The sequence below is a fragment of the Lampris incognitus genome, chromosome 6 (genome assembly GCF_029633865.1).
Source record: "Lampris incognitus isolate fLamInc1 chromosome 6, fLamInc1.hap2, whole genome shotgun sequence".
NCBI classification, from domain to species: domain Eukaryota; kingdom Metazoa; phylum Chordata; class Actinopteri; order Lampriformes; family Lampridae; genus Lampris; species Lampris incognitus.
The window spans coordinates 61,762,545-61,783,991 of NC_079216.1; the positions used below are offsets into that span (position 1 = coordinate 61,762,545).

A 21,447-nucleotide genomic window follows, 5' to 3' on the forward strand; every position below is an offset into this window, starting at 1 on the left:
GGGTAATTGACAAGTGCTATTGGGGAGAAAAGGGGGGAAATTTTTTTTTTGAATTGTGTTTACACCTCCGCCGGCTCAGCCAGTGTTGTACTGGATGTACACCTACGCACTTCCCCCCAGTGAAATAAACTATTAAACCATTAGCGAAAATCCGTTGAATGCCATGTTCTGAATACGCTGAATGCGCTCATCTTGATGCATGGAAAGTTCAACCCAACCTTGACAAAGGGAATATCCGTCTGGTCCAGACAAAAAAATATCCGCTAGTACAAACTGTCTATACCGGAGCCTGACATCTGTTCGAGAATTCCCGTGGCATGGAAGTCAATTCCGCTCTCAATTCCGTGAGCGGAGCGGGACAGGAGATTTCTTGTGCTGTCAAGGGTTTGGAACGTGAAATTCCACTCTTGCGCCTGGCTCGAGACTAAATTATTGTGTCTGTTGTCAATCTCTGTCAGCTTGCGCACAACGTGACAACACTGAACGTCGGTTTGTGAGTTATGCTTGCCTGGGTGTTTAATAATGACCTTCCCGTTTGCTGCTTCGAACGTATATATTTGTTTTGACGCAGTCTCCAGGGATGGGGTATATAATTGGGAGACGGTGGCGGTGCAGGCGAAGAATTTACTGCCGCTGGATTTCTGTCATCCACATTAATCAACGTGGAGCGGTTCTAGTAGACTGGCTCCTTCAGTCATCAGTAAAATGAGAGTAAATTGTGTTGTGATGCATTCAAAGGGTATGAGAGGAGCCGATTTGGTTGGCCAAGTCGAAGCCTGCCCCAACCCCACCTGCTTATAATGAAGTCATTCTGACCCAACCTCTCTTATCACATATGCAGGGCTGCACTGTTCCACCAAATTACCGAAAATATATTTGGTGCACCTGCACTTGCACCTGAGCCCAGTTTCACGGTAACAGAGCCCTCAGTCTCGGAAATATGGAAAACTAATGCCGCGTTCACATGCACTTGGCAAAACGGAACAGGAAAAACCGCCAACTGCGTGACGGAAAGGCAGGATGGGGAAAAAACATGGGTCTCTATGGTGACGGTGTATTGTTTGCAGGGGGGCGGGGAAATTGCACGAGCGTGTTTTGTGTTTGTTTTATTTAAGTATATACAGTAATTACATCGATTCATATACCTATAAAATCAATCAGCCGTCTTTTCTGTTTCGTGATGTGCTACGTAGCATTCGGTTATAAATTCCATCGTGGAAGACGGCAAAAAGTTAGACTATTTTAACTTGAGATGGCAGTGCCGTCTGCCGGTGTCGTCCGATCTTACCGTCCTGCTCTCGTCCACAGTAATGACCCTCCGGTTTACCATCTCATGCTAACCGGATTCCATGCGAATGCACCATAAGAGTTACACAAGGCCTGGGTCACCCTGTGGTCAGACCACCATCTCTTCATATCTGCTGCAAAAAAGGGTCACAGTAGCAGCACTAGCGGCCTCCCACACCTGAGGCGATGTGAGATGCTGAAGACTATATAAGCATCTTAACTTCTGAAAGCGGCGGCACGGTGGCGCAGTGGTTAGCGCGGTTGCCTCACAGCAAGAAGGTCCTGGGTTCGAGCCCCGGGGTAGTCCAACCTTGGGGGTCGTCCCGGGTCGTCCTCTGTGTGGAGTTTGCATGTTCTCCCCGTGTCTGTGTGGGTTTCCTCCGGGGGATCCGGCTTACTCCCACAGCCCAAAGACATGTAGGTCAGGTGGATCGGCCGTACTAAAATTGTCCCTATATGTGTGTGTGTGTGTGTGTGTGTATGTCGGCCCTGTGATGGCCTGGTAGCCTGTCCAGGGTGTCCCCCCACCTGCTGCCCAGTGACTGCTGGGATAGGCTCCAGCATCCCCCGCCGCCCTGAGAGCAGGATGAGCGGTTTGAATAATGGATGGATGGAACTTCTGAAAGCAGCCTCTTTTTGTGCCCTTTAAAATGATCTTTAAAACTCCCTTATTCTGTCCCCTTTCTTTACGCTGGTTTTACCGAGGTTACCTTTCCCAATGTCACTTGTACAGTTCCTGAGCAGCTGCCAGGTTTTTGGGTTCAGGAGCATGTATAATAGGTGCACTGTTTGAAATCTTACCAGAAATAGAAATGCCCCCCTCTGCCACTCATTTCACTGCCAATAGCAGTGTCATCTTGTTTGTTTTCCCCAGGACAAAGATATCATTGTTGTTCAAATTTCTGTTTTTTCTTTTTTTTTCTTCCGGGCTTCCTCCACCCACAAGACGAGGAATGTCTTCTCCCCCTGTTTTCTATGTCGCTGTCGCTTTCAAAGTCACAATTCTTCCTTTGAGTTAATGTCAACTCAGGAGTCTATTTTATGTTTAGGGCTTTACACATTGCAAGTGGAGGCAATTTGTTTATACCTAATGAAATGAAAAATGAGAGGTCCAGGGACTTGGACATATCATGTCCGTCTGCATCTTTTAAATAATTTTTAGCTTACGATCTCAGTGATTGAAGTTTGATTAGTCCAACTCTGTGTAGATACAATGAGACGACGGCGTGATGCCACACTTGCAAAGGTTGACCTCAAACTCACTATCTCAATATAGCCGTAATGATTTCAATGGGTATGTCCTGAACAGATAGCTGCTAAGCAGGCAGCGGCTGCTGCTACTCAGACCATCGCAGCTGCTCAGAACGCTGCAGCCTCCAACAAAAATACCGCCTCCCACCAACAGCTAGTGCACAGCTGCAAGGTATGGACATGTGGACATGTACTCAAGACACTGTTGCATGAGCAGAAATGCCATTTTTTTTATGTAGTGTGAAAATCAACCGCAAGTGTTAAAAAAAAAAAGCAGTCCTTGAACTTGCACATGATGACTTTGCAGCCTGCCTGTTGCAGATTTCATTCCACTGCGCTGTAGCATTTTGAATTGACTCATTTGTGTATTTGTTGGTGCACATTTAGGCAGTGGCAGATAGCATCCCCCAGTTGGTCCAGGGTATGAGGAGCAGCCAGGCCCAGCCTGAGGAGCTGGGTGCCCAGCTTGCCCTCATCATGGCTAGCCAAAGCTTCCTGCAGGTAGGGCCGTCCCACTGCCTAACACCTAACAGCTTTTCTTCTCGTACACAAATCTCTTTCTTTTCTTACATTGCTTCCGCAAATGTCAACGTGCTTTACAAACCTTTTACATCCGTGTCATCTATTGCGTTTATGTGCTGCTGTTGTTTTTCTGTCAATGTCCGCCCAGCCTGGCAGTAAAATGGTAACATCTGCAAAGTCAGCAGTTCCCACAGTGACTGAACAGGCTGCTGCAATGCAACTGGGCCAGTGTGCCAAGAACCTGGCTACTTGTCTAGCAGAACTGAGGACTGCTGCCCAGAAGGTATCTATCCGCATAAAGTACGTACATACAGCACAGCCAGGGATAGAGGACACATCCCAAAATAGTCATTTGTTTACCTCCGTATGTATTTATCTGCTTTTGGTAGTATACAGTAGCTGTTCCTAAAAACCCACCAAGCTCCTATTGTGTCAAAGCAGAGACACCTACCCCGAATCACCAGACTCCATCTTGTCTATTCTGCCTGCTTGTGGGGTTCTTTCTAAGAAATATCTGTGTGTCTGTCTACCGATATAGGCTCATGAAGCCTGTGGTCCTCTGGAGATCGACTCCGCTCTCAAAACTGTGCAGACTCTCAGGAGTGAGCTTCAAGATGCCAAGACATCTGTCATCGATGGCCAACTCAAACCTCTTCCTGGGGAATCGGTCAGCACGTAACATACAGTACATGACCTTACCAAATGAGGTGATCATCGCTCCGTGCCCAGATGCTGATTTGTGTTCTGTCTGTTTCATATAGTTGGAGAAGTGCGCCCAGGACCTGGGTAGCACATCTAAGGCCGTGGGCTCTTCTATGGCCCAACTGTTGACTTGCGCTGCACAGGGGAATGAACATTACACAGGTAGGAGAAGCCTAGTTTTCTCGACAAGCAGGCCTTGGAGGCCTAGAGGACATCGTTTTTTTTATTTAAATGTCTTACTTTTGTCTATTTACTGCATTTAGAGTAAGAAAAAAAATGATATATATACTGCTAAGTGTGTTTTTTAGTTGAAAATTGTGACCTCCGTTTGCCGTGCCATGTGGAAAGGAGAGAATAAGTCAAGGCAAAGGAAATTATGCCTCTTTAATTTTGTGTTGGTGTGATCACCTTTGCCGTGAAGTGAACCCTCGTGGATCTTGTGTGGCCTGGCTCGTTCTCCCTCAGTGCTGTTACAATGCATCCTGTTGGGGGGGGGGAAGAGGTGACGGCAGTGAAAAGTAATAGTGAGTAGTGTGCTCGAACTATGAAGGCTTCAAGGCAGCACTTTATGCTCTGGCCCACGGTGCTGCTAGCTACTCATTAATCTTATTTTCACTAGATTTCACATTCCATCAGCAACTGGCTACACTCGACTGACTAACGCAATTTGATGCAATTTGCTGCTTTTCCCCTCAGCTTGATATTTAATAAGTTTGGGGCACCTCCCAAGTTGTGCCAAATTTTACAACATTAACTTATGTTATTTATTTTTTTAAATTTTTTTTTACAATGCCACTCTCAAATTAATCTCATCAGAATACTACAGCCTACTGTGCTGCTGGTTTTCACATTAGACACATATCACATTACTCATTACAAACACAGTGATCGTTATCCCCACCAGGTGGTAGGGCAGCCTTTTCTCCCGCCATCCCAGTTAAACATGGCATCAGATCTTCAAGACCTGATAAGTGTTGGCGCGGGGATTTCGATTGCGTCCACCGCAATAGCCGTGGTAGCGTTTAATCGAAGGCCACGAGGGAACGCGATGCACGCAACGACGGAGAGGCGGACCCCTTATTCCTGGCAGTGGCCGCATTTCAGGGATTTCTGGGAGGACGTTGTCCGCAATGGTTTTATAGCAGTCCTGTGGATCCAAAACTTCAGAATGACCCGCTTAACATCTGATGACTTATGAGTCATCCGACCACACAAAAAACGCCATGTGACCCTTCGTGTCATGTCGTGTGACTTTAACGCGGAAAAATGTGTTTCCGTTTCAATTTTGCAAAGTTGTGCCCGCGTATCTCCAGGTGTTGCTGCAAGAGAAACGGCACAGGCTTTGAGGACGTTGGCCCAGGCAGCCAGAGGCGTGGCAGCTAGCACCAAGGAGCCCCAGGCTGCCGCTGCAATGCTGGACTCGGCCCAGTTCGTTATGGAGGGTTCTGCTATGCTGATCCATGAAGCCCACCAGGCCCTTGTTCACCCAGGAGATGCTGAGAGTCAACAGAGACTGGCACAGGTAGGCACAGTCTCGCGTAAATATGTGCCCTGGAAGGTACGATATTCACGTTACTATCACGTTGCTTCTGTCGGGCCCCTCCTCTCTTCCGTCTACTGATTTGCGAGTAAGTCTTCTCTCCGTGACAATTATCCCCTCTTAGCGTTGCTATTTTCTCTCCACTGTCTCGTACACAGCCGCTCTCTCTCAGGAGTGCCAGGATATAACTGCTCATTCGCAGGCAGCCCTCCGGGGGATAAACACATTGTTTGGCATATGTCTGTGACAACGGCATAAATTAGTGACACAGATTGTTGTGCATCACTGTGAACACAATTTGCATTTGAGACGTTTTTCTCCTTATAGCTGTGCTGTGGAACGGCGTGCCGTGTTGTACATTGTTTGAATGACTAATGGCAACCTGTTCTCAGAGTGTTGTTGCTTTGTGTTTCAGGTGGCCAAAGCGGTGTCCCACTCCCTGAATAATTGTGTGAATTGCCTGCCGGGCCAGAAGGATGTCGACATGGCTCTAAGGAGCATCGGAGAAGCGAGCAAGAAGCTACTGGTGGACATGGTGAGTGCTCTCGCCTCGGGGGGCCTGCACTGAAGCGTTTCTCTGTGAGGTCCTCCGTTATTATTGGATTTTTTTTTTTTCATTGTTTTTAACACAAAACTTAAGTCGCCCAACTTTTCACAGATCAAGTATTGCTTGCTTACACTTATACACAATCTTAACTGGTTTTCCGTTTGACTGGTACATAATTACTGGATTATGGGATGTGTTCTTTTGCTTGAAGCTTCCGCCCTGCAGTAAGTCATTTCAGGAGGCCCAGACTGACCTGAACCACACAGCGGCTGAGCTCAACCACTCGGCAGGTGAGGTGGTCCACTCCTCACGTGGGACCAGCAGCCAGCTGGCAGTGGCCTCTGGCAAGTTCAGCCAAGATTTTGATGAGTTCCTGGATGCTGGCATTGAGATGGCGGGCCACACTCAGGTGGGTCTCACGCCTCTTTGTATGGCTCCTCAACAGTTCAGTTGAAGCAAATGAACCGGCCGATAAATAGAAAAGTTCAGATAATTTATGGTGTCTTGTTATTCTACAAGGAGGAACAGAGCTTCGACAGTCTAATTTCAGAAACCCCGTGTCAAATGCGGGATGGTTGATTTTTGTCTGACTTTGGCACTCAAGTTATGTTGACTTATGTGTTAATAAGACCCTTTTGGCTAATTCGTGTAGGCACATGTTTGTCCCCGACAGCCCTAATACAGTCAGAAATAATGAGGTCTTTGATGATGTTCTTGTTCTGGCTATTTTGCTCATTAATTTGGGGAGATCATCTGGGAGTGGAATTGACGTACCATGACACACAGGTCTTAATCAGTCTTTAAGAGGCCTACTGAGCAAGGAAAGAGGAGCTAGGTGGGAGGGACACTCTTCAAATGAATGCTTCAGGCTCATATACCGTACCCACACCATCTCTAGAAAACTGTCTTCTCAATTGTTATTATAAAAGTCATACACTCCTGGACATTTTAGCTACATCTGATATAGCTCTGCCTCTATTTTGGGGTAAAAAAAAAAAACAAAAACAAAAAACAGCTGCATTGTCTTTTCTTTTTTTTCCCGGCTGTGCAGAGCCAGGAGGACCAGATCCAAGTAATTGGTAATCTGAAGAACATCTCTATGGCGTCCAGTAAGCTGCTGCTGGCTGCCAAGTCTCTGTCCGTGGATCCTGGTGCAGCTAATGCCAAGAATCTTTTAGCCGTGGCAGCCAGGTGAGATAAGGAATACATGGTGGTAGTAGTACCAGATGTCTTAGTTGTTCTTTTTGACAAAACAAAGGTTGTTTCTCAGGTAAAGTGTACAGTATATGCAAGTCAATTTTATGCCATTTTTTTTCCCCCTCCTCATTCTGAACCCTTTCTAGTTTTGGGCCTCTAGCAAGTCACAAGAAATTCACAGTTTATATTTGAATGTCACAAAGCATCTCTCTTCAGCCTCTATATGCCACTCCCATGCAATGTCTGCTCAGCGGTGCTAGAGGCAGTATCCTCCACTGGTGGAGAGAAGCCAGGACATCATTCCCCCGGGGCTTTGGGCCTCACTGACTTCTCTCTATCTAATTAGGAAGATGGAAGCTTTGGCTTGGGCCTGTCTGTGTTCAGCACGGCTGAATGCGAGCTCAACTCAGCCCTTGTGCTCCTGTACAATATGTAAGCTTCTCCTTTAACAAAGGGAGGCCAACATTGCCTCGCTTGTGTAGTGCAGCTCTGAGCAAGACAGTGTGTGATGTGACATGGAGGGCAGACTGTGCACGTATGCAGAGAGAGATGCAAGAGGTAAACAGGACTGTATGACTGCCCTTGTATTTCAGAGCGGTGACAGAGAGCATTAACCAGTTGATCACGTTGTGCACCCAGCAAGCAGCCGGGCAGAAGGAGTGTGACAACGCCTTGAGAGAGTTGGAGGTATCGTTCTGGCACACATACGCTGTGTCATTCTCTATCCTGCTTGGCTTCTGGGCTGTTTTCAGCTGTCAGTGATGTTTTTGTTCTAAAAAAAAAAAAAAAAATTGTTGCAGCTGAACAATTTTTCACAAATCCTATCGCTGAAAATAGTGTTGTAGGTGTTGCAATGTTCCCTGGGAAATAATTATAGTCATTCACTGAGCCTCTGGTCCCTCCAGCTAACATTCCCTTCTCTTCCCCCGGGACTGACTTTTTTTCTTCTATACATTCTCTGTGCTATTTCACCTTCAGCAGAGCCTGCTGTAGTTTTAATGGCTAGCTCCTTTCCTGATGACATCACTCACTCACTCACTCACTCACTCACTCACTCACTCACTCACTCACTCACTCACATACTCACAGTTAGGGGAGGGTGTCTGTGTTCCCTCAACCCTATTTCATTGAGCTTACCTAATCTTAACCTACTACTACTACTACTACTTTCGGCTGCTCCCGTTAGGGGTCGCCCCAGCGGATCATCCGTTTCCATCTCTTCCTGTCCTCTGCATCCTCCTCTGTCACACGGGCCGACCTGCATGTCCTCTCTCACCACATCCATAAACCACCTCTTCGGCCTTCCTCTTTTCCTCTTCCCTGGCAGCTCCTTATTCGGCATCCTTCTCCCAAACCCAAACTTAACCTAACCTGACTTAACCTCAGCCTCCAGGTAACCCTAACCTTAACCCCAACATTTACCTTAACCTATCCTTACCGATAGCTAACCCACAGGGCTGAGGGGGACACAGGGCTGACCCCACCGTGCTCTAAGTCCGTCTCCAGATCAGAAACAATAAGAGAAACAGTATTGGGCCAAATGTCATCAGCGAGGCTTGATAGGCTTGAAAATGAAAACGGAGAAATTGTGAAAGCATTCAACAATTCAAAACCATCCATCCATCCATTATCCCAACCGCTTATCCCGCTCTCAGGGTCGCGGGGGATGCCGGAGCCTATCCCAGCAGCCACTGGGCGACATAAAAGTGAGCAACTTCGTTCGCTTCGCCTGTGACCTCCTCTCAGTCAGATGGATCATACCATTTTTTTCTCGTACCATGATCTGCTCGCAACTTCTATGTTAGATGCGTTCCCTTACAAGCCCCCCCCCCCCCCCCCCCCGCTGAACACACGCTGAATAAGGGCTTGTGTCCGTTGGAGATCTAGTTCAAGGCAGCATCACCAGCGCTCGCAGTGGAGGTGCAGTTTCGTGGCGAAACATTTTCCTAATGCGTCGCCTGTATTCATGTTGGGCTAGTACTTATGGGACATCCAGTAAACAGGGATTTTCTGTTATCAACACTACAGCTTCGTTTGTTTTTGCTTCTCCTGTTTTGACAGAGTAGGTCCAGCGTTCATTTCCTCCCTGGTCCCACCCCTCCTTCATCTACATATAGATAGATTCCGTTTATTTCGAACGTTAAAATGAAAATGTATAATAAAAGAAAACAAGAGAGGAAAAAAAAACCCCAAAACGAGCAGCGATATCATCATCAAACCTTAGTTTCAAATCTCGGCAGTTGGAAAAGGAGTAGGCAGAAGTTAAAAAACTTTTCTAGTCCTACCCCCTTTTTCTATTTTAATACTTCACCAATGAACTGTGGGATTTAAATGAAAACTCAATCATCTACCACCAGTGACCATGACGTATATCTAGTACAGTGGTTCTCAACCTTTTTGGGGTCCTGGACCCCCTGTGTATTTTTGATCTACCCTGAGGACCCCTCCACCTGATCTTGGGGGAGGGGGGTTGCAATTTGATAGAAACAGTAGAAACTGCATTTTAAATTGCATTATAGCATTTATTCACTCTTTGGGGCAAAAATAAGAGCTTTCAGTTGTAACTTAGATATAGTTAACAAAACAGAATTCTTATGCAGTAACTTTCAGATATATGTAACACAACAGAATATGTATTCAGTAACTTTCAGATATATGTAACGAAACAGAATATGTATTCAGTAACTTTCAGATATATGTAACAAAACAGAATATGTATTCAGTAACTTTCAGATATATGTAACAAAACAGAATATGTATTCAGTAACTTTCAGATATATGTAACAAAACAGAATATGTATTCAGTAACTTTCAGATATATGTAACAAAACAGAATATGTATTCAGTAACTTTCAGATATATGTAACAAAACAGAATATGTATTCAGTAACTTTCAGATATATGTAACAAAACAGAATATGTATTCAGTAACTTTCAGATATGTGTAACAAAACAGAATATGTATTCAGTAACTTTCAGATATATGTAACAACAGAATGTTTATGCAGTAACTTTTAACAATGCAAACGGGAGCGAGATCTCTTATTAAAATACAATAAATTACACTTGTGAAACAGATGTAATAAGGGAAAAAAATCCTGTTACCCTTTATAGTTTAGGTAGATAAAGGTCTCAGTCACATTTGAGTAAAATAATCCTATTTCTATAAATGTCATAGGATCTTTTATTTAAAGATATTTTATTTTCACGGACCCCTCGCAATTACACCACGGACCACTAGGGGTCCGCGGACCCCCGGTTGAGAAACACTGATCTAGGAAACCATACAAAGATCAGTCATTCAACGCAACAAGAACACAGCAAGTGCAGAGCAACACCAAAACAACTGAAGAACAACTCACACAAGATGTCACCGCTCCATCCCGCATCTCTTCAACACGTTATTTTTAAAGAGTCTTTTACATTTGATTATTGAGTCACATGTTTTCATTTCATCATTGCAATTACTCCATATCTTGACTCCTTTAGTTGTGACACAATTATATTTTGCATCTGTCCTTACTGGGTTTTGTTTAAACGTACATTTTCCTCTCAGGTCATAATTACTTCCCCTCAGCTGGAACAGCCCCCGGATACTGCTGGGTACTTTATGATTTAACACTTTGTACACGACTCGAGCGGTTTTAAAGTCCACCCGATCTTTGAATTTTAGTGTTTTTAGTTTGAGAAAGAGTTGGTTTGTTGGTTCTCCGTAATTGGCTTCGTTTACTATCCTTATGGCTCTTTTTTTTTTTGAATAGTGAAGATTGAATCAGTGTTGGTTTTACATGCGTTCCCCCACACTGCCACACAGTAGGTGATGTATGGAAGTATGAGGGAACCGTACAAGGTGTAACGTGAAGCTTGATTTAGAAGATCTTTGAATAGTATTGCAATTGATTTGGATACTCTGGCCTTGGTATAATTTATATGTGGTTTCCAACATAATTTACTGTTCACTATTACCCCAAGAAATTTAATTTCAGTCGCTCTTTCCGTTTCGACATTGTTAATCGTGAGTTTCTCGATTGAGTTAATTTTACGGCTACCTAAGATTATAAATTTTGTTTTGCTCAAAAACAAAAAAAAAATCTCTATTGGTTTGTGGCAGTAGAAGTGACGTCGATGAGCTGTGCATTTTAGTCTCTTTGCAAAGAGGCGGAGTGCTCACAGGGCCAGAATCTCAAGAGCTCAGGAGCCGCCTGCATTGGGTCAAAAGTGCTCCAAGTGTGACCTTTCCATAGAAAACAATACACAACTACAGGTAGTGCTTTTTACAGGTGCACACACAGCCTATATCTACTGAATACAAATCCCTTACTTGGTGGGCTCAGTAACAGTAGCGCTTCTCATCTATGGCACCGTGTTCTTGTTTACTATGAAGCCTCCTCACATTGATTTACAAGCAAGTGAAAATACCAATATACCCGTCCCTTCGCAACACAATAATGGTTTACATATCAACTTCATGATTATATCAGCTTGGTGTGTAAAGTACAAATGACAGCTGCCTCAGACCGCTGTCATATAGCGGATATCAGCGCATAATAATAATGGTGTGTTCACTGCTGTTAGACTTCTTACCTTTTCACTGTGTGCCTAGGCTGTCAGAGGTTTGTTAGACAACCCGAACGAGCCTGTTAGCGAGCTCTCCTACTTTGACTGCATCGAGAGTGTCATGGAGAACTCAAAGGTACAGTCTTTAAAAATAATTTCATGCACCATATACTTCCACCGTCAAATATAGTTAATATAAAAAGAGCTGATGGTCTTATTTTTCACGTTTCCCTCATTTCCATACGCCTCAGGTCCTAGGGGAGTCCATGGCGGGAATTTCTCAGCACTGTAAGACAGGCGATGTGTCAGCGTTCGGGGAGAGTGTGGGCGTAGCCTCCAAGGCCCTGTGTGGGCTGACAGAGGCTGGAGGACAGGTGAGCTCCCAAGCTGGTCCTGACTCACTGCCATTTCATCCCTTCTTTTCTCCTCTCCGTCCCCCACTTCTTCTCTTCTCCCCTCTTCTCCCCTCCCCTCCCGTCATTCTTGTTCCTTTACCAGAACCCCCCTCTTATCTACCTCTGCACTGAGATGCAGTCACTGGTGTTAACATTTTGACTGAAAAAAGCCCGAAGCCCTAATCCTCAACCGCTCTTAGAATTAAAATGAGGAAATTAGGAACCTTAAGTAACTTCAGTTCTGTCTCTGCCCGGCAGGCATCTTATCTCGTGGGTGTGTCTGATCCAAATAGCCAGTCGGGCCATGAGGGACTGGTTGATCCGATCCAGTTTGCACGGGCCAACCAGGCTATACAGATGGCTTGCCAGAACCTAGTGGACCCAGCCAGCAGTCCCTCACAGGTGAGAAGGTCCATTTGGGATAGATAAACATTTCAGCTCAATTTATTGGCGTATGGAGACTACCGCGGGGACTGCAGTGTTGATTGCTTTGGACTTGAATTAAATGGCTCATTGAGTTTCAAATACCTTAACATCAACAGCAGTGTAATTTGCAGTGTAAAAAGGGTTTACTCTATCGTGCTTAACACAGCTTTATCTGTCTTTTTCCTGTTTTTTTTTTTTCTTTTTCGTGTGTGTGTGTGTGTGTGTGTGTGTGTACCCGTTTGGTAGGTCCTCTCTGCAGCAACAATTGTAGCAAAGCACACTTCAGCCCTCTGTAATGCGTGCCGCTTGGCTTCTTCCAAAACCTCCAACCCCGTGGCCAGGAGACAGTTTGTCCAGTCAGCTAAAGAGGTGGCCAACACTACAGCCAACCTTGTCAAAACCATCAAGGTCAACTACCGTATTATTCATAATCCTAATGAAAAATAGCAAACATTGATTTTTTCAATGCGTCGAGCTATTCACACAATTAAGGGATACTTATGAGTTGTGAGTTTCTAAGGACTATAGCCCGGAGTCGGGTGATTACATTGTAATGAGCTCTCTATTTGTTATCTACTAAAAAAGTCCCAGTGACCAAATAAATACCCAATATCCTTATCTTGTTTCAGGCCTTAGATGGAGATTTTTCTGAGGAGAACAGACATAGGTGCCGTATTGCCACCACCCCACTGCTCGAGGCTGTAGAAAACCTATCCACATTTGCCAACAACCCTGAGTTTGCAAGTGTTCCTGCTCAGATTAGCAATGAGGTATGTATCATCCCCCACCCCCCTCCACCTTTTCTCCCCAATTGCATCTGGACAATTTCCCCACTCTTCAGAGACCGTCCCGGTCGCTGCCCCGCCCCCTCTGCCGATCCGGGGAGGGCTGCAGACTACCACATGCCTCCTCCGATACACGTGGAGTCGCCAGCCGCTTCTTTTCACCTGACAACAAGGAGTTTCGCCAGGGGGACATAGCATGCGGGAGGATCACGCTATTCCCCCCCAGTCCCCCCCCCCGAACAGGTTCCCCAACCGACCAGAGGAGGCGCTAGTGCAGCGACCAGGACACATACCCACATCTGCTTTCCCACCCGCAGACACGGCCAATTGTGTCTGTAGGGACGCCCGACCAAGCCGGAGGTAACACGAGGATTTGAACCGGCGATCCCCGTGTTGGTAGGCAACGGAAAAGACCGCTACACTACCTGGACGCCCTCGTGGATCAATCTTTATTTATTTGTACAGGAAAAACCAGTGAGGCTTTTACATGGCTGCCCTGTCTACACAATATACAACTGAGAACACATTTAAAACAATTTTCTGTTTAAATAGAAAATTATGAAAATGCAAATTATTTCAGAAATACAATGCATGATATTAAAGAGCATATACAAAGCGATGAAAAAAGGACAAGTATTTAGCAATATAAAAAGGGAGTGTGGCTTAATTTTTCGAGGGTAAATTAAAAACCCTGGCTAGGTTTATATGTAATTGGATTAAAGTAGTCCAATTCGGGTTATGTGCACCAAACGTCCCTGACTCCCAATTAAAATCACCCACAAGTTCAAGTCCGAGTATCATTGTCTTATATCAACTAAACTGATTGGCAGTGTTTAGGCAGGATATGGTTTTGGGTCAAAGGATGGATGAGATTCGAAAGACAGCTCAAGTTTGATGGCGATACTGCAAGAAACATCAGTCTTCGTGATTTAAGCCAAAGCATCCCTCAACAAGATGAGGAGTGGAGGTTAAGCTTTGGGTTGAGCCTTGTCACAGTAGATATACGCTTTGATACAGGTGAAGGACAAGTGATTATCTGACTGTGTGGAAGTGTGATTATTTTATGAGCAATGGTAGAGTCAAGGGCGGCACGGTGGCGCAGTGGTTAGCACGGTCGCCTCACAGCAAGAAGGTCCTGGGTTCAAGCCCCAGGGTTGTCCAACCTTGGGGGTCATCCCAGGTCGTCCTCTGTTTGGAGTTTGCAGGTTCTGGTTTCCTCCCACAGTCCAAAGACATGTAGGTCAGGTGAATCGGCCATACTAAATTGTTCCTTGGTGTGAATGTGTCGGCCCTGTGATGGACTGGTGGCCTGTCCAGGGTGTCTCCCCGCCTACCGCCCAATGACTGCTGGGTAGGCTCCAGCACCCCTGCGACCCCAATTGGGATAAGCGGCTTGGATAATGGATGGCTTGTAGAGTCAACTTGAGGGGCAGTGTATGTATGACAAGCTAAACTGCAGGAAAGAAACCTTACAGGCTACACTAAGAACATAAATAGATACTATTAATAGTAAGGAGAAGAATGGTAATAATAATAAATGGCACAAATATCTGTCACCAAGTCAAATCAAGGCAGAAAACTTCAAACGTCTACTAAGTTTGAGCCCATATGAGCTCAAAGCAGCCCCATCATGGGTCTTAGCACTGGTTTTAGGAATGATTAAGAGAAGAGGATCTTCAGATATAACAGCGTTACCAGGAACACGATAAGGTAGCACCTTATCGGTATATTATGAAGCAAGTCCATTAAATAACTTGGAAAATTACCAACAGAGTCTGAAACATTTATTTTATAACTGACTAACCCGTAAAATAGCGACAACAGTAATAGTGTGAGTTCTCTTTTTGTTGCCGGTTGAAACGGTTTTAGTGGCATCCTGTGCGAGATGTGGTTATCCTTTTGTAGCGCCCTGTGAGATCCTGCAGGTTTTCATTTTGACGCATAATTTAGAATCTCATTTTTTTTTTCCATTTTGTAGGATTGCTTATGAATTTCAAAAAAAATACATTTCCATTCTTGGAAACTGCCTACTAGCCTTTTTCCAGTTCTTTATTCTCGCCACAAAGAAGCGCTCTAAGCTGTTTTCAGAGAGATTTACATGAATATAACTGTGACTCTTGAACTCCACTCAAATCAGGGTCCCGGATATTGAGCCAACATTGAGAGGTTTGCACAGTGAAACTGGGTTAATTGGATTGATGTGCAATTTCCCTTCTTCTTTTAATGTCAGTAAAAGGCTCAAGGAGAAACCAGAGGGATTTTTATTTTACAGTGTGAGCGGGGCAGTCCTCGCACACCTCTAAAAGCTTTATGGCAGTAATCTGTCGGAGGGCAGCGCTTAGCAGCGCTCTCTCGCTCAGCACAGCTGCTCTTATCTTCCCCTTGTTAATCTAATTGTCGAGGGAGGCTTTGACTGGAATCAAGACCGGAGTTGTTTCTTGCGGTGTCTTTCTAAAACTTGAGCTACCTTTCTAATCTCAAGCACCCTTTGAATGGACCTTTGATCTGTCTTCCATAGTCGGGTAGTATTAACGACGCCGCCGTGCTGGCGTGGCTGGCATTTCACTACTAAGCAGCTACCTGGGCTGTTTATCCACCTGTGCTAAGCTCTCTCTTTTGCTTCTTCTGCCCCATAGGGCTCAGCAGCTCAGGAGCCCATTGTGCGTTCAGCCCGCTCGATGCTGGATAGCTCCACCCTCCTTCTAGAAACTGCCCGCTCACTGGTCCTCAACCCCAAAGACCCACCCATGTGGTCCATTTTGGCTGGCCACTCCCGAACGGTGTCAGACTCCATCAAAAGCCTCATCACCTCTATCAGGTCCGTACTAAAATCCACCCTTGGCCAAAACAGTCTCTGTAAGACTGTTTAAAAACAAGAGTTAAGAAGTAAGTCTGCAGATGCAAGTAATTCTTCTGGGAGGGTTGCTTATCTACAACACATAGGCGACAACACAGGAGTTTATAAAGATTCACTCACACAAGGTAAACATGGATTCTTAAACTCAGGTTCGTTCTGTCTAAACCTCTGAAACTAAGCAATAAAGAACCACAATCATTTAAGGCTACTGATTCCCACTGCCTTGTGCTGTAATAACGGGAGTTAATATGGAGCAGTGATTAAAAACTGCTAAGTCCTGGCAAGCTCATTCTTTTGCTCTCCCTCTGGAAAAGAACCACTCTAAGGCGAATATGGATTTTGATTACTTTTTATACTCCTTAGATGTTACTGTGCACATAGACATTATTCTTTCTCTGTCTTGACAGGGACAAGGCACCGGGGCAGAGGGAATGTGACTACTCCATTGACAACATCAACAAGTGTATCCGGGACATCGAGCAAGCTTCGCTAGCGGCTGTTGGGCAGACCTTGCCCTGTAGAGATGACATCTCCATGGAAGTGAGTTCAAATAACCCTTCAGCACTATCCAGACAGTGATCCTCATTGTTAATGGAATCTGTTTATGTTCTTTTGAGAGTTACTCCGTACTTCTCTGACGTCGTTTCTCATCAGGCTCTCCAGGAGCAGTTGACATCCTCTGTACAGGAGATTGGCCACCTGATTGATCCCATCTCCACAGCCGCCCGAGGAGAAGCTGCCCAACTGGGACACAAGGTGCCCAAATATCCCTTTATTCCCTCCAGCCTCGACTGACTTCACAAACAGAAAACCCATTGTCTCTGACATGTGGTGATCCAATCCCTCTTTAGTCTCCCAGACTGTTCTAATAAGTACACTTTCCCAGGTGACCCAGCTGGCGAGCTACTTTGAGCCCCTCATTGTGGCATCAGTAGGCCTGACCTCTAAACTCAGAGACCACCAGCAGCAGATGACTATCCTGGACCAGACCAAGACCCTGTCGGAGTCCTCCCTGCAGATGTTATATGCTGCCAAAGAGGGAGGAGGAAACCCAAAGGTATGAATCAGTTACATTAAGCAACAGAACATGAGAGGGAGTCATCAGGGTGGGAATCTTTCAGAATCTCACGATTTGACTCGATTTCGATTCTTGGGGTCACAATTCGATTCAAAATCGATTTTCGATTCAAAAGGATTCCCGACTCAAAACTGATTCTAGATTTGGTACGTAGGGGTGGTAATTTTAGGATCTACTCCAGTCCGCTGCGCACTAAGAAAGGCGGTGTGGCTAATTATGGCATGAAAGCAGACTAACGTGTGTATAAGATTATGGAGATTTTATATTTGAAAAAGTTTTATCAATTGATTGCAATAATGTGAACACACAAAGGCAAACCTAACCTGTCTCAGTAAAAAAAAAAAAACAACGCGATGGTGTGTCGTACTTTGGCTCAATTGTCTGGATCCTAGATCTAAAGCCTTCTTTGTCGACTACGCTGTAGGGGTGCAGGTCTTTTGAAACGAAACAGCCGAAATACTCAACTCGGGTTTTGCAGCGCTTGCGTATTGAATGAGTCGTGTCAAGCTCCTTCTCCCCCGGGAGATTGTAAAATCCAAAATGCGCCCAAACGCTTGCCTTCAATGGTGATGGGACTGGCTGAATTTGTTGCTGCTGCTCCATTTTTAGAAAGGCTACCGAGAGCTAACGTTAGCAGCGACTGACTAGCCACTGCCGTGTTTTCCAGAAGCCGGAACAGGTGTGTGCGGCGAGTCAACATTGCCAGCAGCGAGCAGGCTACTCAAGACTGGAAAAAAAATTTTTTTTTAATTCTATTTTTGGGGTGTCCGGGTAGCGTAGCGGTCTATTCCATTGCCTACCAACACAGGGCTCGCTGGTTTGAATCCCCGTGTTACCTCCGGCTTAGTCGGGTGTCCCTACAGACACAATTGGCTGTGTCTGTGGGTGGGAAGCCAGATGTGGGTATGTGTCCTGGTCGCTGCACTAGTGCCTCCTCTGGTCGGTCGGGGCACCTGTTCGGGGGGGGGGGGACTGGGGCGAATAGCGTGATCCTTTCACACGCTATGTGCCCCTGGCGAAACTCCTCACTGTCAGGTAAAGAGAAGCGGCTGGCGACTCCACATGTATCAGAGGAGACGTGGCAGTCTGCAGCCCTCCCCAGCTCAGCAGAGTGGGTGGAGCAGCAACCGGGACAGCTTGGAAGAATGAGGTAACTGGCCAGATACAATGGGGGAGAGAGAAAAAAAAGGGGGGGCGGGGTCCAAAAAAAGAAGAAGCAAGCATCCATTCGCCTCGCTGAGGTGCCGAGTAACGAACTAAATTCTCTACAGCTCCAGGAACACTGGAGCAATTCTGTCTTTGAACCAGTGTCGCGGCCTTCCCGTGGAGGGCAACAAACAAATAAAAAGTGTACAAATAGCGGTTGCTTGTGGTTTCTTCCGTTTATCCACAGGCCACCCACACCCATGATGCCATCTCTGAAGCTGCCCAGCTGATGAAGGAGGCTGTGGATGACATAATGGTGACTTTGAATGAGGCAGCCAGTGAAGGGGGCATGGTTGGGGGCATGGTGGAGTCCATCGCTGAATCCATGGGCAGGGTGAGTTTGTATGTGTGTTTCTGTGCTGTTGGTTGGGGTTGGGGGGGGGGGGGCTTATTTGCGTCTACAGTTTGCTGGAGAATATAGTGTGTGTGTGTGTGTGTGTGTACCTTTGCTGGGAAAGCTGTCCTGACGGTATAAACAAATAATGAGTTTGAGTCAAAAAACCATTTCCTTGTCCTAATAGACTACTCGACAAGCGAGGTTCTCTTCTAAGTAGAATCTACGTTGTGTGCGGTCCAGAGCACTTCTTTTTTAGTGACTCTCAGTCAAATACAGAAGAAGACAAGTGTTAAGTCCACGGCCCGCTGGCGATGCTCGCTGTCACGGCCTGCTCCAGGATGTGTCACTGTGGCGATGGCACTGTTAATAATGCAGCGTGACTCGCACCGTGTCAAACGTTCATTCTTTTATCAGACCCTATCTGACACTGTACTTTAACTTCCTGGTTCGTCTAATTTTCACTTTTACTCAAACGTACTGTATATTGAACATACTATTGCCTGTATTCATTTATAAAGCACTTGTAAATGGGACGGTTGCTTTACATGAAGATGTCATACCCCACCTCACAATAGCGAGACTGTGTACACTGAGTCTAGTGGCTTGACCTCCACAGTTGGACGAGGGAACTCCTCCTGAGCCGGAGGGCTCGTTTGTCGACTACCAGACCACGATGGTGAAGTTCTCCAAGGCCATTGCCATCACAGCACAAGAGATGGTAGGTGTACCACCGCGCTGAAATCATCAGCGTCCACCTTGACATGTCTTTCACGGCGTTTCCACGGTTACGTGTCAGAGTTGATATGCTGCTGCTGCTGACAAGGTTTATACTCTCTGTCCCAAGATGACCAAGTCAGTGACCTGCCCAGAAGAACTTGGTGGCCTTGCCTCCCAGGTGACGGTGGACTATGGACAGCTAGCACACCAGGGACGCCTGGCAGCTGCCACTGCAGAGCCGGAGGAGGTGAGACGGTGGGCCTCCGGTTGAAGAAAGACGTGTTATGAAACACTTATCCTTTTGTACCATACAGTATATTGAATAGCTGTTTCGTCCCCGAAATGTCAGCCTGAAATGTCAGCCCGGCGTATCAGTGAAAGTTATTTACTGACAGACTTGGAGCTAGGTGTTTTTTTTTGTTTTTTTTTTTTGGAGTTTTCTGATATGACGTCCATTCTCCAAATCTACCCCTGACAGGCCCAGATCAAACATATCATATAAAGCTATGTATGCCACAGCCAGGGTTCTCTGGTAGGGACGCACAGACAAAAGATGGTTGTCGAGGGCTCAACAACCTTTTTATTGAAACACAACCATATTGTAATGTCTGCAGAGTCGGTTAACTAGGGGAGAGAACGTGTCACGTGTCTGCGTCTCACTCTCGCTCATGCGTCTGGCATGTCTTCGTGGGGATGTGGACACTGTTTAATCACCCCGACTTAATTAGGCTAACTCGAGGCAGCTGGTCCACACATCATGCCGCCATACCCTTCCAACATCCGCCACTGTCAGCACCCCCCCCCCCCTGGTATTTTATCAAGCCTTCTCTCTGCAGTCCAGAGGACAGCGGTGTGCGAGAGCATCGGCCTATTAAGCACGTAGCTCTTATCAATATCTTGTATATAACCGGCTACTGGAAACCCTGCTAGTTACCATAGCGACATTGTACCTCTACAAGCCTAAAAGCCTACAGTGATGCTCAGAATGAAGTAGTACCACCCACCTGTGAATCTCAATCAGGAAATTAAAGATGTAGTGCCATCAGTCACTCTTTGACGGTGCTGGAAATCAGTTTTCACCCACCCAGCTGATAAAAAGCAGATCGTTTCAGCACACGAGTTCCATTGTCTGGTTCGCCGATGCGGAGATGAGAAGACAGACACAGTAGGAGTAGTGGTACAATGTACAATTTCGTTTAGCTTTTGTCCAAAGCGACGTACATCTGAGAGTTAATACAACACAAGGCTCTAGTCAGGAGGCAACAACGCAAGTAAGTGCCAAGTAGTGGTAGTAACAGCTGCCCGGGTCTGCTTTCAGGTGGGCTTCCAGATAAAGACGCGGGTGCAAGAGTTGGGCCATGGCTGTATCTACCTGGTCCAGAAGGCCGGAGCCCTGCAGGTCAGCCCTACGGACAGCTTTTCCAAGAGGGAGCTCATCGAGTGTGCCCGCGCGGTCACGGAGAAGGTGAGTTTGCCAAAGGTGCCGGGAAGGAAACCCGGGAAGGAAACATCGGACTGGCACAGCAGTCAGTAAACGTGTTTAATGTCTTTGCTCTCTAGCTGTGGTGTGACCACTGTGTGACACTGGGATGTACTGTAGGTCATCTTCAGTGGTCAATTTGGGAAAAAGTATCAAGGGGATGGGTGGCGTGTGGTGGGGACAACCGTCCTTGTGGCAAGTGGAGGGATGGAGGACTTAAAAAAAAAAACCCCACACAATTCCATTTTAAACTGTGGTCATGTGCCTGCATAGTCCATGAAAGATGTTCTTATGCTAAGTGTATTTAAAAAGTGTTTGTGAGCTCAAGAAAAAAAACACGGCTCCAGTTTGACGGTTTTGTTATGGGATTAGACTTCCTTTTCGTTTATAACACAATTTTCTTCTTTTCTTTTTTTAGTACTTTTGACTATTAAGAATTGATTATATTTCAGTCTTCATTCACTTCAGTCTCTAATATGGATAGAGTTTAGAGATCAGTAATACATTTCTGCAGTACGGTGGCCCAGTGGTTAGCGCTGTCGCCTCACAGCAAGAAGGTCCTG

The 21,447-nt window shown here is 45.9% G+C and overlaps 1 protein-coding gene across 1 annotated transcript in view; it reads left to right on the plus strand.

Annotated features, from left to right (window-relative positions):
• Positions 1 to 21,447, plus strand: part of tln2b (talin 2b) — an 80,915-nt gene that overhangs the window by 44,867 nt on the left and 14,601 nt on the right. Inside the window, exons 21-43 of the mRNA XM_056281207.1 lie at positions 2,597 to 2,710; positions 2,926 to 3,039; positions 3,209 to 3,343; positions 3,599 to 3,727; positions 3,822 to 3,924; positions 5,076 to 5,284; positions 5,718 to 5,837; positions 6,061 to 6,258; positions 6,901 to 7,040; positions 7,640 to 7,733; positions 11,650 to 11,739; positions 11,855 to 11,977; positions 12,257 to 12,400; positions 12,671 to 12,832; positions 13,054 to 13,194; positions 15,846 to 16,027; positions 16,474 to 16,606; positions 16,721 to 16,822; positions 16,953 to 17,123; positions 18,538 to 18,684; positions 19,304 to 19,405; positions 19,532 to 19,651; positions 20,723 to 20,869. Coding sequence (XP_056137182.1) covers positions 2,597 to 2,710; positions 2,926 to 3,039; positions 3,209 to 3,343; positions 3,599 to 3,727; positions 3,822 to 3,924; positions 5,076 to 5,284; positions 5,718 to 5,837; positions 6,061 to 6,258; positions 6,901 to 7,040; positions 7,640 to 7,733; positions 11,650 to 11,739; positions 11,855 to 11,977; positions 12,257 to 12,400; positions 12,671 to 12,832; positions 13,054 to 13,194; positions 15,846 to 16,027; positions 16,474 to 16,606; positions 16,721 to 16,822; positions 16,953 to 17,123; positions 18,538 to 18,684; positions 19,304 to 19,405; positions 19,532 to 19,651; positions 20,723 to 20,869 — 3,120 coding nt within the window. The remainder of the gene's footprint in view (positions 1 to 2,596; positions 2,711 to 2,925; positions 3,040 to 3,208; positions 3,344 to 3,598; positions 3,728 to 3,821; positions 3,925 to 5,075; positions 5,285 to 5,717; positions 5,838 to 6,060; positions 6,259 to 6,900; positions 7,041 to 7,639; positions 7,734 to 11,649; positions 11,740 to 11,854; positions 11,978 to 12,256; positions 12,401 to 12,670; positions 12,833 to 13,053; positions 13,195 to 15,845; positions 16,028 to 16,473; positions 16,607 to 16,720; positions 16,823 to 16,952; positions 17,124 to 18,537; positions 18,685 to 19,303; positions 19,406 to 19,531; positions 19,652 to 20,722; positions 20,870 to 21,447) is intronic.